The sequence below is a fragment of the Monodon monoceros genome, unplaced genomic scaffold (genome assembly GCF_005190385.1).
Source record: "Monodon monoceros isolate NGI ecotype Baffin Bay Population unplaced genomic scaffold, NGI_Narwhal_1 Super_Scaffold_2, whole genome shotgun sequence".
NCBI lineage: Eukaryota > Metazoa > Chordata > Mammalia > Artiodactyla > Monodontidae > Monodon > Monodon monoceros.
The window spans coordinates 51,375,107-51,393,255 of NW_021703776.1; the positions used below are offsets into that span (position 1 = coordinate 51,375,107).

General features: G+C 36.0%; 1 protein-coding gene and 1 long non-coding RNA gene across 2 annotated transcripts in view; one reads left to right on the plus strand and one right to left on the minus strand.

Moving 5' to 3' along the window:
* Positions 1 to 2,954: 2,954 nt before the first annotated feature.
* On the plus strand, positions 2,955 to 17,033 carry LOC114901628. Its single transcript, XR_003795237.1, has 5 exons — positions 2,955 to 3,287; positions 3,742 to 3,832; positions 4,815 to 4,893; positions 10,258 to 10,416; positions 16,934 to 17,033. It is a non-coding gene; the product is annotated as an uncharacterized LOC114901628 (long non-coding RNA).
* The window catches only part of CFAP69 (cilia and flagella associated protein 69), a 69,032-nt gene continuing 58,497 nt past the window's right edge, over positions 7,615 to 18,149 (minus strand). Inside the window, exons 17-23 of the mRNA XM_029233601.1 lie at positions 15,477 to 15,669; positions 14,334 to 14,471; positions 13,681 to 13,757; positions 12,295 to 12,492; positions 10,497 to 10,583; positions 9,104 to 9,208; positions 7,615 to 8,606 (exon numbers count right to left, since the gene is read on the minus strand). Of these exons, the coding sequence (XP_029089434.1) occupies positions 8,436 to 8,606; positions 9,104 to 9,208; positions 10,497 to 10,583; positions 12,295 to 12,492; positions 13,681 to 13,757; positions 14,334 to 14,471; positions 15,477 to 15,669 (969 nt within the window). The 3' untranslated portion in view covers positions 7,615 to 8,435. The remainder of the gene's footprint in view (positions 8,607 to 9,103; positions 9,209 to 10,496; positions 10,584 to 12,294; positions 12,493 to 13,680; positions 13,758 to 14,333; positions 14,472 to 15,476; positions 15,670 to 18,149) is intronic.

Below are 18,149 nucleotides of genomic sequence, written 5' to 3' on the forward strand. Positions count from 1 at the left end.
TAGACTGAAAAGTTCTGTTTCTTCCTTTCTAATCCTTATCTTCCCTCCTTTTTTTTTTTTTTAACCTTTCTTTGAGGGTATTGTTTTGAATGTTAACAAAGATAATCCTTGTCTTGTTATTAATTTAAAAGAGAATACTTTTATTTATTTATTTATTTTTAACATCTTTATTGGAGTATAATTGCTTTTACAATGGTGTGTAAGTTTCTGCTTTACAACAAAGTGAATCAGTTATACATATACATATGTCCCCATATCTCTTCCCTCTTGCGGCTGCCTCCCTCCCACCCTCCCTATCCCACCTTTCCAGGTGGTCACAAAGCACAGAGCTGATCTCCCTGTGTTATGTGGCTGCTTCCCACTAGCTCTCTATTTTACGTTTGGTAGTGTATATATGTCCATGCCACTCTCTCACTTTGTCACAGCTTACCCTTCCCCCTCCCCATATCCTCAAGTCCATTCTTTGGTAGGTCTGTGTCTTTATTCCCATCTTGCCCCTAGGTTCTTCAGCACCTTTTTTTTTTTTTTTTTTTAGATTCCATATATATGTGTTACCATACGGTATTTGTTTTTCTCTTTCTGACTTACTTCACTCTGTATGACAGACTCTAGGTCCATCCACCTCACTACAAATAACTCAGTTTCATTTCTTTTTATGGCTGAGTAATATTCCATTGTATATATGTGCCACATCTTCTTTATCCATTCATCTGTTGATGGACACTTAGGTTGCTTCCATGTCCTGGCTATTCTAAATAGAGCTGCAATGAACATTTTGGTACATGACTCTAAAAGAGAATACTTCTAATGATTTACCATAGAAAGATGCTTGCTGTAGGGTTTTGGTGGATAACATTTGAGAGGTTAAGGAAATTCACTTCTATTCTTAGTTTACTAAGAGGATTTTTATTGTTTTTTATCTTGAATGGGTGTTGCATTTAATCAAGTGGTTTCTCTCTTCAGTTTGTTTTTGTGGTGAATCCACTAATTGATTTTCATATGTTGATCTTTGCATCCCTGGGATAATCCCAGCTTGATACTGATGTGTATTTTCCTAAATCCTGCTGAATTTGGTTTGATAATATTTTGTTTAGGATCTTTCATCTATCATCATTAGTGAGATACTCTTGTGACTTTACTCTTTTTCACACTGTCCTTGTTCCTGGGTCTCGGGACTGGGGAGGTGGGCAAGGTGAGGGCGGGGCCTTGAGAGCGGCCACATACTCTGCCCCCTCACTCAGTCTCTAGAAAGGGAGCGTGGTTCGGGCTGCAGGGCTGACTTCGAGCCCCCAGCGGCTGCAGCAGATTCCTCAGCGGCGGCAGCGAGCCGCTTGGCTCCGGAGCGCGGTGCGGCCGAGACGGTTCCCTAGGTTGAGTTCAGGGCGCCCGGGGTGCGCTGGCGGCAGGTCGCAGAGCACCGCTTCCACCTGTCACCAGCCTGTAGGGGTGGGTTCGGCTGGGCAGGGGGTGGGAGTCTGCTCAGAGATCTCTTGTCCCTTCCAGTCAAGAGCCGCCCTCATCCCTCGAGGGAGCGCAGCGCACGCACGACATCGCACCCGGACGCTCGCCTCCGCCACCTAAGAGAGGTACCATTCCCCGCAGGCTCCTTGTCTGCGTCCAGGTGACCCGACCCGGCAGGAGAGCACTGATCCGGAGGGTAACCTGAAATTCTTGAGGAATAAAATTCTCTGGTCCCACTCAGTCCTTTGTATTATAAACTGGCCACTGTCAGCTCTGTTTGGGAAACCTGCACAATTTTCCACAACGTGAAACGACCCGACTAACCTAAGTTTAAATTTGTTTCGTTGAGTTTGTCTCTTTAACCTAACTTCCTTTTTTTGGGTGGGGTGGTGGTTAGGGGGCAGTGGAGGACGGAGGTTTACGGGGAAGAATGTGAGCACTGTCTTCCGGATCTGTCCTCGCCACTCCACTCCTCCGACCAGGCTGTCAAGGTTGTGTCAGGGACATTTCCAATGCCAGCCTGGAATGGTAGGGCCATTCAAAGCGAATTTAGACCTTGACTTCACCTATAGGCTTCAGGTCGATTTACTGAGCAATCAGTTTTCAGGGAAACTTGTGCAAAGAATCGTGAGAAAATACCTAGATTTTGCTGAATGTTATTGGTGCTGCACCATGTCGTATTGGCTTATATCACTTTTATTGTCTTCGTGCTCCTTTGTGTATGTATGTTAATCTTCTCTAACCAGCTCCTGAACAACCTGAGAAAAGTCAGGGATCCACCAGATATCAGTGCATAACAAATATTTTTTCAATGAATAAATTTCATCAGTAACTTTGAAACCTAAAATGGTGCTTGATTGAGCATCCAACACTTGATAGATTGGAAAGCGTCAATTTAAAGAAAACCACACACACCATTTTTTATGGTTACCTGTAGAAAGGGCTGCATTTTGATCTTCTTGGTTGAAATGTATTGTGGTAGGAGTCTTGGATAGAGAGACAGGAGACCTGAGAACTTGCTGAATCATATCACTGAGAATTTTTCTAATCTGTAAAAGTAGAAGGTTGGAACACATGCTTTTTAGAGTTTCTTTCAGCTCCAAAGGTCTTTGATGAAATGAATGTATCACAACTTCATAAACATGTGTTGGATTTCAGTGGCTCCTGAAGACTGTTTATCAGAATGTTGGTAAAGCTGTTGTTATATCCTTTCGAAGGAAAGTATGAGAGTCAGCAACTTAGAGGAAAACCAATAAATACATAGTAGGCAAATTTGACTTGATCAAAACCAAATACATAAGTATTTATAATTTTTTAGGTTTGATTAAAACCAAATACATAAGTAGTTATAACTTTTTAGGTTTAAACAGATCATCAAGTAATTGAATAATTTTAAGTTAAAAATATATCTTCATTTTTTTTTTCTGTATAGAATGTGAATTTTGCCACAAGAAGATGGTTCTACCTGCCTCTGGGCTGCATGATGCTGATAAATCTGATTAACGCGGATTTTGAATTTCAAAAGGGGGTGCTTGCCAGCAACAGCCCAGGGATCATGGAAGACATTGATCTCCAGTGCTGGAATGCTTGCTCTTTGACACTGATAGATCTCAAGGAAATCAAGATAGAGCACACTGTGGATTCTTTCTGGAGTTTCATGTTGTTCCTGCAAAAATCCCAGCAGCCTAGACATTATAATGTCTTCTTAAGCATAGCTCAGGATTTCTGGGACATGTATGTAGACTGCTTGCTTTCAAGATCCCATGGAATGGGCAGAAGACAGGTGATGCCTCCCAAGTATAATTTTCCACAGAAGATAACGGGAGGTAATTTAAATGTGTACTTAAGAGAATAGCAGTTTAGTTTTCTTAAAAATTCAATATTTAATCTTTCTGATTTTTAAAGTTTATCTAATAAGCTAGCAAATTTGCCATATTTTTTCCTAATATGATCAGCTTTGATTTTCATTTTTACTGATTTTATATTATTTAGAAACCAGAGGAGCTCTGACGTGCAAATACTAGATTCTAAATGATCTTGGAATGATATATTTTTGTAGATCATTAAATTATCATCTTATTTTTTTCCCCATGAGTAGTTCATAAGAAAGCCATTTAGCCATGTAATTATTCATATTACATTTTTTGAAAAAATTTTAAAACATCAACATGTATTTAGGCTTTTGAAATTAATTTTTTCAATAGGGTTGTTTAAAGGGAGGGTATATTAAGAGTTCATATTAGAACAAATGTTAACAATTTTTCCTCTCTAACCTTACAGGACTGGATTTTACAAAACATGAGTTTTACATTTAAGAGCACACAGAAAATACCTCAAGCAAGATGACACCAACCTGAAAATTTAACCCTGTGTCAGTATTTATGAGCTCGAATATTTCCTGTAGCATTTATCAAAATTATTTCTAATTCTTTAATATTGATGAAGATTGTATTTTTGTTGATATGTAATTGTTTTATGGCTATTGAATTATCATTTCCATATTTTGGGGTATTTTGTCAATAATTTTTTATTTAGAAGGCATCTTTGTAAAGCCTCTTTTTTTTTTAAAGAAAAAACCACTTAAAATGCAAATACAACATATTTTTTAATACTACAATCAGTGCAGTAAAATTGTAACCAGTTTTATCAGGTATCTTCTACATAATTTTGACTTTAAAACTGTGCCAAAACTAATGCCAGTATTATCCTAAAAAGTAATATTTAATCTTGATGTAGTGTACTGTGTGGCTTCTGATATATGTATCTCATCACCAAGCTATATATTATTTTTTTATGCATTAAGGCCTAAAAATTTGTTTTATGTTCTCATTTTTATAGTCCTCATTTTAAAAAAAAGGAATAACAAGCAGAAAGGCAGTTAATTTTATTTTTTATTTTATTTATTTATTCATTTTTGCCTGTGTTGGGTCTTCGTTGCCGCATGCGTGCTTTCTCTAGTTGCAGCGATCGGGGGCTACTCTTTGTTGCAGTGCGAGGGCTTCTCATTGCGGTGGCTTCTCTTGTTGCGGAGCACAGGCTCTAGGCGCGCGGGCTTCAGTAGTGGTGGCACAAGGGCTGTAGAGTGCAGGCTCAGTAGTTGGGGCGCACGGGCTCAGTTGCTCCGTGGCATGTGGGATCTTCGCAGACCAGGCTCGAACCCACATCCCCTGCATAGGCTGGTGGATTCTTAACCACTGCACCACCAGGGAAGTCTCCATCTTGAACCTTTTTGATGGTACTTAGATATAATGTTCTGTTAAATCCCCCCAGTTTTGGGCACAAATCATGTCATTTGTATATAGAAAATTTTATTCTTTTTTCATCATTTATTCATTGTCCTTTTTCTGTTCCAGGATCCTATCCAGGACACCACTTACAATGAGTTAGGCTCTAAGAAGATGTTTTTGATGACCTTGACACTTCCCGATGCTGGTCAGTTGTATTGCAGAATGTCCCTCAATTTGGGTTTGCCTAATGCTTTTCTCATGGTTAGACTGGGGTCATAGGTTTTTTGGGGAAAACTACAGGAGTAAAGCACTGTTCTCAGCACTTCCTATCAAGGGTACATGCTGTCAACATGACATAACACAGATGGCGTTTAACCCTGGCTGAGGTAGTATCTGCCAGGTTTCTTGGCTGTAAAGTTACTTTCCCTTCTCTTTCTATGTTGTTTTCTTTGGAAGCGAGGCGCTAAGCATTACCCACACTTTAGGGAATGGGGAGTTATGTTCCACCTCCTTGAAAAGGAAATATCTACATAAATTAAAATAAATACAAGCGATTATGAAACATGGTTGCCAATGAAACTAATGTAAGCCTAGGCTATGTTGGCAGAAGGTGTGTAAAAATGAGAGGGACTAGTTTCATTATACCCTCCATGTGTCCTGTTATACCTGTAAATTGTTGCTCGGTTCTGTTGGTCTCAGTATAGAGGAATAATCACAAACTGTAGCACTTCAGAAAGGGCTGGCCAGGTTCATAGTCTGGAATGACTAAATAAACTGGATATTTGACCCAGAAAGACTGAGGGTGAACATTATAGTTTTTTCCTGTGATATGAAAGGTACCCTGTGTTTCAGAAGGCAGACTGAGGACCAGATGAACAAAAGTTGTTCACCTAATTATTCACTGGTTTTCATCCAATATGAGCAAGCACTGGCTAACAGGGTCTAATCATGGAATGAACTCCTCCCTCATGTGTTAAAAATCTCATTACCGAAGAGTGTTGAAGCCACTTTCATCTGTGCTCACTCAACTCCGTTTTTATTTTCTTGACTTCCTTTTCATTTAGTTTATTAGCAGAAGTCTGGGAGCTGAAATTTTGTATCAGTTGACTCATGGAAGGAAATATACTGTCCACCTTTCAGCCAGGCTGGATGGGAGAGGCACAAATCCCCTAGGGCTTATAAGTGGTATGGTGGGAGCACAGGATGTGAGGAGAGATGGAGACGTGTTAGAATTAGTGACCCTGTCAGACAGAGGGACTGATCTCACTGGCTCGCTGCCGGGTGGCTGGAATTGTAATATGCGAACTTGGGTATTGTCTGTCTACCAAGTGCAAGTGTCTGGATTAAGCAACCTTACTACCCTCCATCTGTGTACATTTCTTCCTCTGTTAAATGGCTGCTAGGTAATAACCTGCCCTATTTTACCTTTCCTCTTCCTGATGGGTAAGATCTACAACAGCAGGGAGAAGTTCTACAGAACTCACAGATTATTTTGACTGCAGTCAGTCCTAATCAATCTGGAGATACCAAGTTGTACTACATCCAAAAAATAATGTTCAGCCAAGAAATATCAATTCTATTTCTACCCACTGGTTATATTAATGTAATAGTATTTATGCCTCATTTTAGAGAAAGTCTATCACTGTTACGAAGCACATACATTTGAACTACTTTAACGTCCATGTTTAGCATTCCTGATATAGTATTTTGTTGGCTGAACCTTCCCTTTGAGCTCAGGACTTTGCTGCCTTTGCAGAAGTTGAGGGTAAGGTTGCCAGGAGCTGAGGCCACCATCACACTTATTCAATAATTTATTTACTGAGGTGTTGGTTACAATAATGAATGAGATGTGGTTTCTATCTTGTCTTTAGGGAGCTTAGAATCTGAGGAAGGAACTTATAGTCTACAAATTGGAGTAAACATTCATTGCTTTTAGCCATGGACACTTCATCTCAATTCTATGTGTATCTCAGATGTACCTGAACGTGTATCTGGTGCTTTTTGTATGGGCATCTCATCTTTACATGTTCCTACCCACATCCATTCTTGTGTCTCAGTAACTCCCCTTTACATGGAACCTTTGTGCTTAGGGCTGCCTGTGAAGAAGAGGAACAAATTATGCCATCTCCTATCTTCTTGGGGGTGGTGGTAATAGAGAAAGGGATTCAAGAAAGCACAAAGCTCACTGATAAGCTGATGCATATTATGTACTCCTGTGAGCCACAAGGAGAATGGGCAGCTGGGCCAGGGTGAGAGGCCGCTGGTAACTCATTCTAATTAGAACAATAACAACAATTGCAATTTCTCCTCTCATGGCAGATGCCACTATCCTCACAGACAGAATAATGAAAAATTCCTGGAGGAATGTGAATTGGGGGAGGAGGGGTGAGGGGAAGAGGGAGGAGAAAGTAAGAGAAGGTGGGCCCAGTGGGGTGTTGGAGCCGTCTTTTATCTGATAATGAAAGTGGATTCTATGCATGTCTTCCCAACTCTGCATTCAGTAGCACCATGTTGGTAGCTTGAAATTGGTCATAGTGGGATTGGCAAACACTACAAATAAGGGTTTTTTCCCCTTGCAGAGCTGGTTGTTATACATTTAACCAGTACACTGCTGTGTGCACACTATGGGCCTAGAGTCTAGACTCAAATTCCAGTATATTTTCCTTTCTGAGAAAACAGATTCTTGTCTCTCCCAGCCCTGGACATGAACTCAATTTTGCAGCTTCCTGAGTGGAGAAGGGGGTTGATGGAAAAGGAGACAGGCTGTGGAAACAGCATAATGCCATACAGGGACACAGACACTTTGCTCTACATCTAGCATTAAGGCATCTACCTCCTATTTGGCAATATACCTCCACCACCAAAAGAGTTTCTCCCTACTCCCCCTTTTCCTTCCCCATTAAGGAAGAGAAGTAGCATTAGAATTTATTTATATATTAAGAGTTAAAACATGTTTATTTTAGTTTTATTGTTTAGCTTATGAATAACATTTGCTTTTTATAGGAGAGAGAACTTATTTTACGTTGACCAACATATTTGTTGCAAATGTTTTTGCTGCCCAGTATTTATATATACTTATAATAACATATATTAATAATATCCTGATTCCCTACTCCATCCATATGCTTTGGATGGGACTGGCTTCCTTCTGTCTCTGAGTGTAGGCAGTTCTCAGATCTGGCCAAAGTCATGATGAATGGTTCAGGAGTGGGCATATGGCCAATCAGGGGTCCCAAGATGCAGAGACTGTTGCAGACTGTTGAGAGATAGGCATGCACTCTTTTCTACTGGATATCAACCTGGGAGAATATAATTCAGGAGCTGCTAGGGAAGGAGAAGAGCCTACTCACAGAGTTTCAGTTCCTAGATCCAACAATGCCTGTAGTTTTAATTAGTCCTAGATTTGATAGCCCCAGAGCCTGTAAAAGTTGGGTTTTTTTGTTTTTGTTTTGGTTTGGTTTTTGGCTTAAACCAGTTGGAGTAGTTCACATCAATTGAAAGAGTCAACTGATACAACATGTTTTACAATTTTCAGTTAAGAGAATTGTAATCTTTAGAAAGAAATTGATGATAACTCTTCTCACAGTATGTGTTGATATTTTCAATAAAAATACATTATATGTGCTTTTATTTTAATAGTATTTTACTAAAATATTTATTCTAAAATATTTGCTTTACATTTATATATACAGATATTTAACTAAAAAATTATAGGCAGAATTTATTTCAAAAAGTCTCCAGAGTATTTTATGCGGGAATGCTCTTCTCTGGCTCATTCACAGTTTTTACTGCTTTTACTCTCTGTAAGGCTCCTCCTCGAATAGGAAGTTTTTTAAGAGCAATATCTGTATCAGCCAGAGGTCCTCCCACTAATCGGGCAGGAGTGCTTTCCACTGTTACTACACCACCAGAGGGCACCTAAAAAAAGCAAAAGTAAATATTTACGAGTCCATTTACAAAATTTTTCACTAAGAGGAAAACTCATTCATCCTTCAGCTAACTTTGGAAGAGACACAAAATGAACGTAGTATCTAGGAGACAGCATGGACTAATGGAAAAATAAGGGTTTTGGAGCCTTTGCAATCAGGGCCAAATTATGTCCAGAATAGGACACCAGGAACACTGGAATATGGCATGGATCTATTTGCCAGGCAAAGGAGGCACTGCACACTTTCTGTCAAAGAGATGTAGAGATATATTTTGACTAGTGTTTACAGCAGTTTCTTGGGAATCCTGGAGGGCTGGGTCTGGTCTAAACCAGAACTAGGCAAGGGTAGAGATAAATATGCCTTAACTATTTGATATTTGAACAGCAAAAAGAAAAAAATATGAGACAAAACCCCATAGAAATAACACTCTTTGGGGATTAAATTTAATATCTACTAAGAAAAGTTATGGAGAAAAAAGAATCTTACTGTTGTGTTAAGGCCTTTAATATCTGTCCGGTGAAATATTGCATTTGATGGATGCTCACTGTATCTAGAGGATTCTATACCTTTCTCTTGAAGTCTTTTTGCTTTCTGAAGATTTTTAAATTAGAAAGAAAATAAATTAATTGCTATTAAAGCATTAACTATGGTACTTACAATGAAGTATACAAAATATATTTAATTGTGTCTGTTTTATGCTTTATTAGTTAGCACTAGCATTTACTCATTTAGGCTAAGAAAATAGTTATTAACAAGTTATATCCTTTGTACGTTGCAGAAAACACCTGAAAATGTTACTGAGATTTCCATAGGTACTGGTAATATATGACCAAGGGATAAAGCAGGTCCTAAGGAAATCAGGTTCAATTTTTTGTACATAATTGAATAAGCTACTAAATTTACAATAGATAATACATGTTTTCAAATTATTTTGCATAAATTAAATACTAATTCAGTACACTTAAATGTTTCAAGCATTCAGAATAATGCAAACTATATAATTTGCTGCAGTTATAGTCAAGCTCAATAGTTGAGGCACTAGAACAGGCGAAATTCGAGGTAACAAATTATTTGCATGGAGGGGGCTGATTTTAAAGTTGGGAAGAACTTTTAGTGACAAAGGGGAGACATGGTACCTTGAATAAGCTTGTTCTTAATTTTGGTTTTGCTATTTTAATGATTCCACTATTTTCGTGGGCTAATATAACATTTAACAATTTCATATCTAGAGGAAGAATTGTAACATTATATAAAAGTGTATCCCAAGTATTAATGAAAAAGTTGGGAAAAAAGTAATGAGATTTTGGAAATCTATGCTGCTTCTTACATATTTCAAGTGAACAATTAGCATTATAAACTGTTTAGAATAGTTTCCAGTTTATTGCTGAAGCAGGTTATCACATTTTCCCAAAGGGGTGTTTATCCCAAATTCCCACTTAAGCTTTAATATAATGTTTCTTTTGGTGGTCACAGAGGGGAAGCATCCTTGAAGGAGAGAGTAATATGGACAGTTGTTTTTTGTGTCCTTCACTCTGCTTCTTACAGAAAGGATCAGTAAATAAGAAGGCTTAGAATGGAAAGTAGGAGCACATTTCTCCTGCTTATTCCTGGCTAACTCTCATCTCTTTTATGCAAACCAGGAACACCATCCTTGCTTCGCTCCCTCCCACTGCTAAGCCAAATGAAACTCAGAGTGGTATCTTCTGTAACTGTGAAAAATGCAGAGTTTCAGTTAACGCCCTAAACTGCAAATGAGGATCAGTAGTGTTGGCATTCCACAGAAAGAGCAACAGAAAAAGGTGAATGAATAGTTATCCCTGAAAAAGTCTGTCAGAGTTGACTGTTTGTTGTGGATATTGTAATATTTTAAAAATCCTACCTTTAAAGTTTTAATATTTGATGTTCTAGCCAAGAAATTTTCCCATGATTTATTAGCCAATTCTCTTTGCTTGTGTGTGGCTTGTACCTGAAATGAGAAAGATAATTAAGAGTTCCACTTTCTATGAAAGGATACCAAAGGGCTTGAATACTTGTGTTTTGAAGGAAGACCTAGTTTTTGCCAACGTAAATTTTAAGGTCAACTAGCAAAAGGGTTAGAGTTCAACAACTTAAAAAACCAAAGTCTTAAAATGGAAAAAAACTCCTTCCCTCACTATGTGGCCAAGGTTTGAACTGCTTCCCATGAAATGTAATGCAAAACTGTTGCTATAAAAATACAAAATATGAAAATAACAATAATCCTTCTTAGCAAGACTGATTGTTTCACATGATTATCACTTGTGAAGACAGATTATAACCCAGAACAAGCTACATAGATGACCCAAGAGCAAATTCACAGGAGAAAATAAAGAGTTTTCTGCTGCCACTGATAATAGTTTAGGCAAGATTATATTGGTAAAAGTGCTTCTAATTTACACCTTCAGCAAGACAGCAATTTTGTGAGAGTGCTGAGTTTGTTGTCGTGATGCAGTCTAGGGAGGTAACTACTGACAAAGGACAATGGTCTCCAACAGGCTCTCCACTAAATATATATATAATCCGAGGACACATGCCCTTGGTTGGTATATAATAGACTATTAAGTTTAAATTATTAACCTAAGAGTATTTAATTAAACAACTGCTAAAAAATAAACTGGGTCAGAGCCATGATAACAAATCAACGATAACCAACAAATCAGCAATAGCTAGCCCACACAGCAGAATCCTGCCAATTCAATAGAACTAATGAGGAGCAAGAACTTCTAATGGGGTACTCCACTTAAAAGCAAATGAATGGGTTAAACGGCAGCGTCCTTGCAATAAAAAATCTTCACAAACAAAACTTTTAACCAGGGAGTTATCCAAGAATTTATAGGTGGATGCTAAGTTCCACTAGACTGAAGATGTAGACATTTAATAGTAGATGTAAAAAGATCAGGCAATAGAAAACACTTTGGAAATCACCTTAAAGTGTTTTAAATACTTAATTTTAGTCATAAAAGATCACCAAGCAGAAGTGGAGAATCTACATCATCTTTGTATCTCTGAACAATTTACTTAAATAGTCACTTAACCTATTTGCTCAAAAACTTCTGATGTGTTGTTTCTTACCTGTGTAAAGCTTTGGGAAAATGGCTTATATTTTCCTGACAGGCTTTTTCTGATTAGCTAAAGTCAGAGACCAGATTTGTAGAGTGCTCACAGTATATGTTTTGGCACTGAGGTGAGGAGAGGCTTGTTGGTGTGCCTATGATTGGCATGCTAGTAAGGGCCTATCACAGAGTGAGGGACAAGGGCCAACTTTCTCAGTGAGGTTATACATACAGTCACAGAGAAACACCATTTGTCAGAATTTGCTAAGTGTATACATTTAAATAGACCACAATTTTTGGAACTCTGTTTGACCTTTCAAAAAATGGAAATGTCTCAGGTGTCTACCTTTTAAAATGTAAGCCTGTAGAAATCAAATTATAATGCCATAAAGCAGCACTGAGTATAGTAATTGAATTTCAAGCTATTAACTCCATGTTTTCTTTAAAAACTATACAAAGACACTGAAAGTAACTATAAAAGAAAATTACAAGGTAACTTTAAGTGCTGAAGCATTCACAAGTAAGGCAAATATAACTTATGGATAACTTCAACTAGTTTATACATTGAAATTATTTTCTTGTGCCTCAGTGGCATCTGTGGCTTACTTTTGTATATACTTTTTGTTCATTTTGCACATCTTGGCATGCTTGGCTTTCAATCATCTCGCTTTGCAGAGAAGCAACCATCTTTCCAATATTTTCTGATGCTGTTATAATAGATTCCAAAATTTTTTTGTCTGTAGTGACTGGTCTTAACTTTTCTAATTTTATTTCTTCATATATTTCATTCCATATTTCTCCAATCTGTTATAGCAAAGTTTTAAAGAGTTTTAAAAAGTTAAATTAACCACAAATAAATAATATAATTTTACGTAACCTAAAATTTATTTGGGTGATCATTCCAAAGTTAACACTTAACTGAACCAGCTTCTCCTAACTTACTCCTTGGGAATAAGTTAAGTACATTGAGAATGATTTGGGGCAACAGTTACATTTGAGTATTCAGAAGTAATTTACCTAGTGTTTTTCAATGATAGGTACTCATGGGTAAGGTTCCACTACCTAAGTGTAGTTTATTGCTATCATCACTGCCCTCTCCTTTATAGACACTGTTTTCACAGCTGCACAAGTTGTTGCTTTAGTCTCATCCTCCTGAAGTACAGATGCTTTCCTTCTTAAAGCCCTGTTTGAAGGCTAGGTCAAGCTGAATTTGTAGAACAATGAACATGGGGATTCCCGGGACTCTAGTACCCAGCCACCCTGAGAAATAGGGCCTTGTCCCTCACTTTCCAGCTAAGGTAATACTTGAATCTAAAACTCTTAACATGTTGGTTTCATCATGCTGTAGCTCCATCTCATATTCTGGGTTATCTGGAAAGTACTGTGCTTGAGTATGTTTAAATTTAGAGAAAAAACATACATCCAGAATATGGATAAAATTCAGCCTTGTTTTCCTTTTTTATAGAGGTTTATTCATTTACAGCATTCAAATACATAGTACTAATACTAGTAGAAGAGAATGTTTACTTGGAAAGACTTTCCTAAAATTTTAAAGGCATTTATTTACCAAAAAGTATATAACCAGCAAAGTAATCAACTCTTTAACCGATATTTGATTATCATACAATGTAATGATAAAATAATACTTTAATAAGTATAAATCATTTATTTTAATAATAATTCATTCAATTCTAGCTCTTAATACCCTAGCTCTTAATACCCTCTAAAGAGAAGAAATTATATTTTAAAGATTCTGTTAGGCTTCTATGTCAGTAACTTCCATCTTCTTTTATAAACTAATAGTTGGATGAAATCTTATCCCATGGAAAATACCCAATCAGTTAATTGTATGTTCTTTGAATAGTATCAGATGTAAAATAAGAAATAAAAACTACACAGTTCATGGATGATTGCTCACAAATAAAAATAGATCTTTCCCAACTGATGTCTTGCCATACTAGATTTTAATAACAAGGTTAAGAAAGTACTCACTTTAAAATCAAGGTATCTATGTATGATACAGAGGGTAACAAAATCTTCAGTAGATAAGCCAGGTAAATTTTCAAAATCTAAACGAAGTTTATAAAGGAGATTTACTTTAACAGAGCAAGTGATTCCAAAAGGCATATATTTATCATAAAAACAAATCAAATGATTGCTTTTGATTTCATCCTGATTTATGAAAAAGTTACTTCTGTGAGCTTCTGGCTTCCTCCTATAACAAACAGCTGCCAGGTCATCCTTATCTAGTCATTAGAAGAGGAATACTTTCTGTGCTGTGGTCAGACCATGATATTGTACTTTCACAATCTGAAGAGTGAGGACTTTTTCTTTAATAAGAAGCAAGGTCAAGTCCTCAGGTGATTCAGAATTCTAGTGTTTAAGCCTAACCATCTAAAACTAACTGCCTTTAATCCTGGCTGCACTCTGGAATTACCTGGGGAGCTTAAAAAATACTGATGCCTGGCCCCAAACCCAGAGCTTAAGGGTGTAGCCTGCATATTGGGATAACAATAGAATATGCATTTATCTGTATAAAGGGACTTTTGTTCATCATATATGAAAAATGGACTCCAAAGTGAAATCAATTTACAACACTCAGCAAAAAAGAGAGGCTCTTGTGCATTTGACGAGTAACTTCTTACCTAGTTTGCCCAACACAGCATAAATTTTTGCTCTGATATTCTCAGCAACATCCATAACTGCAATGGTTGGGCAGTTAGCAGGCAGTGGTGTGATTTTTTGCTCTTCTTGAAAACTAGTAAATAGAGGTTTCTTTGTATCTAATCATTGGATATCATGAAAATATAGAAAGGACAGATAAAAACTGTAGTAAATTAATAATTTTAAGATTTTAGTCTAGACATCATAAAATATATAAAAATATTGTAAGAGTACAATACTGCCTGATACATGGTTACTCCTTTAAAAGCATAAATAATCAATAATTTCTTCCCCATTCTGTTGCAAAACTTAAAGCTTTCATTTTAAACTATTTATGTAAAATATAAAAATTTCACAAAATTACTTTTTTAAAAGTGAAACTTTCATATAAATACTTTTCTAATTTTGAGATCCAGAAATTGAACACTGTCAGTTTAACAATGATGTAATCTCCTATTTGCTTTTGGTTTCTATATATTATGCTATAAATATAAAAACTATTTTATGATGTTGTAGATCAAAAGTTAGAAACAATAAAAATGGTTTGAAGATAGAAATCATCAGAAGTTAAAGGGGAAAGTATTTTCACTTAAAAATAAACAATACTAACAGATGAAACTATAATAAGAATTGTAAGAGGTTTAGAAAATATAATGTAGCATTATAAAATAGATAAATGAAATATAAATTCTGGTACTATTAACTTCATTAATTTAGAGTCTAGTAATTAAAATTTATGACCATTGGATTTACTTTTATTTAAAAGTTTCTTCTTTCATATAAAAAGTAAACTGTATAAATATGAATCAACAGAAATGTACAAAATACAATAAAAATTGTTCTCAAGCACTCAACTTATGTCCCAAATTTTATTGGTAAATGAAATATTACTGAATATACTTACAAAAGCAGGTAACTCAAAGAAAGTTCTTTAAGAAGTATTGTTAAGTTTTTTATTTTCAACTTAAAGAATATAATCAAATACCATTTCCTGAAAATATTCTATAAAAATATGAACCTGCTACTAATTTACTTAGTATGGTGTAAGGCCCCATACTTTCCTAAGATTGCTTTTTAAAAATACGGATCTAATTGCTTCTACAAACAATTATAAATACACTTACCAACAATCTTCCCATGTTTATCACGTTTTACTCCTAGTTCTTTTTCTTCCGTTCTCCACAATTTAATTAAAAGACTAGCAGCTGTCTGATCCCTCTTCCCTCGCCAAGCATTGACATGAGCCGCAGTTTTGGGATTATCACAAAATTCAACCATTATTCCAAGTATTAGATTACAGAATTTTTTTTGGTTCAACTTTTGCAAGGAAACAGAAAAAGAAAAATGTTGCAATTAATATTTAGAATTATTGTCTTAAAAAAGAAAGGAGAAACTTTTGTATTAATCAGTAGGTTTCTTCTAAATGACTGCCTTATAAAATTAAGACTCTAAGTATGATTTGTGACCATCTCCTATTAAAATAAATACCATTGTAATGAGTCCATTTTCAAACATTAGGGATTCTTAAAAAATAGAAAGAAAAAGATTCAATATAATTCTGATGTAGTCATAAACATATGTCATGAACAAAAATGTAATTGATTTAGCTGAGTAGGAAAAAGAGAGATTGTCAAAATAAGTGAAAATGTTCATTTTAAGTGGAGCAAGGTAAATGGTGCTATGCATAGGACTCTGTAATTACAGGATCTTTCCAGTTTACCTGCTTAATTAAAGTTTGTAAAGTTCTCTCATCCTAGCTATAACCTCATTGTTACTAAGAGACCAACTGATGGTAACTCCAAGTGGCAGTCACATGTGAAAATAAACCAAAATGAGGTATAATTTTGTATTTTGAAACTCAGCATCCATAAAAGAGTATTTAAGCACTTAAGAAAAATTATCGTATTAAGCATATTTCCTCTGTTTTCCTGCAAACAGTTTTCAGCAAACCAAAATTTAGGTATAGAGAAGTCCAACCAGAGCAATGGCCTCCACACAGTAATGGTTTCTGTGTGAAATATTTTTGGTTGATTAACTCCTACAGTATACTGCTAATAGAATATAGCAAAGGAAACATGTAACCTGTTGTCTGAATTGCAAACATTATCAGTTTCCTCTTTCATTAAATTAAGGGTAATAATATTACCTGCTTTAGAGAGTTATTATGATGAGTTATATGAGACTGCCTGTCACATAGTAAACGCTCAATGATATTTAACCTTTACTAGCAATTACCATTTCACACTGAATAAATATTTTAGCAGATTGTATTAAGCAGAATCCTCAATCAAATGAGTTTTTTACTCCAATACTTCACATTCAGGAGAAAGAGGCAAATGTCAAGGGTCGACGTTTATATAGGAACTTCAGTAAAGAAGATTTGTAATTTGTAGTTAATTTGGCTGGTTTAATCCATGTTAAGTGCAATCTAATAATTACATTCATAACTATAGAAAACACAACAAAAATATCTGTCAGGAACTCTTCTAATGCATGTATATGTGTACACACACACACATAATCACTCACATAATCCTTCCACCAATGCATAAGGTAGATAAATGTTATCTCTGTTTTATAGATGAAGAAATTGGTAGCAGAGATGTTAAATAATTTTTCAAAGTTACACAGCTAACAACTGTTAGAGGCTTCAGTCAGACTGATTCCAACCTGTGCTCACAACCACTGTGTTATATGGCCTCTCCTACCAGCCTTCATGCCTTTCCATCCAAGAAACCCTGATGGTGAAGGAGAGTGGACACAAGTAAGAAATGTCTTTTATGTCTTCTATATAATATTAAAATAAAATATAATTGTTTAATATGTACATGCATAATATCATTCCTTGCTTCCAAATCTTAAGTAGAAGCTAGATTCCAGGAAGATATGCCAAATTAATGTTGTAGCTTTGAGAATCCCTGACACTGACCATGTGCCTCTGGGCATACTTGTACACTAGTCAGAGAAACACGGTGAGCTGTATGTCATTTAGGACTACATACGTCCTTCTGTATTATGTTCAATTTTCTGAACTTTCAAAGGGTTTCTGGTTATGACTCATTCAAGGAGGGTTATTTTTATTATTATCATTATTATTTACTTGTTTTTTGTTTGTAGTGTTTTATATCTAATGAGTTCACTCTCATCTCTAGTGTAAACTAATTTTCTTTCAGAGTTAAAAGGACACAGATAACTTTAGTATCGTTGCTAAGTCAAAGTAGGTTTGTTATTCTGTTAATAAAATCAAGAATGGTGGCAATCATAGGCAGTGACATAGCTAGAACTCTGCATGAGAATATCTCCCAAAGTTTTACTGAAACAAAAGTATACTTTCTCTTTCATATCATCTTAACTATGGACCCACTTAGAATTGAGGCTAGTAGGGGATTACTGTAAGGATCTTTGCCATTCTTCTCAGCTGCCTTCCTGGAAGGCTTAATATGCTCACTTCTGCTCATTCTGTAAAACAGTGTATGACACACTAGATTCTTCACATTACCTACAAACTATACACAGTTTTTTAAACATGCTGGTCTTTACTCCTTTGTCTAAGGTGACCCTTTTAATACTAAGAGAAGAAGCTAGAAGTTATTAATAAATGATTATTGATTTTTAAATAATCTAGCTGTTTCTTTAAAGTTTCATGGGGAAAAACAAAACAAGACAGAACAAATTCTCGGCTGTCATGTGTTTGCGAACACTGACCTAAGTAAACTGGTTTCTTCACTGGAGGAATTTTCAGACTCTACTATGCCAATGCATACTATGAAACTCCAGGAGGGATTTTTGTTTAAAAC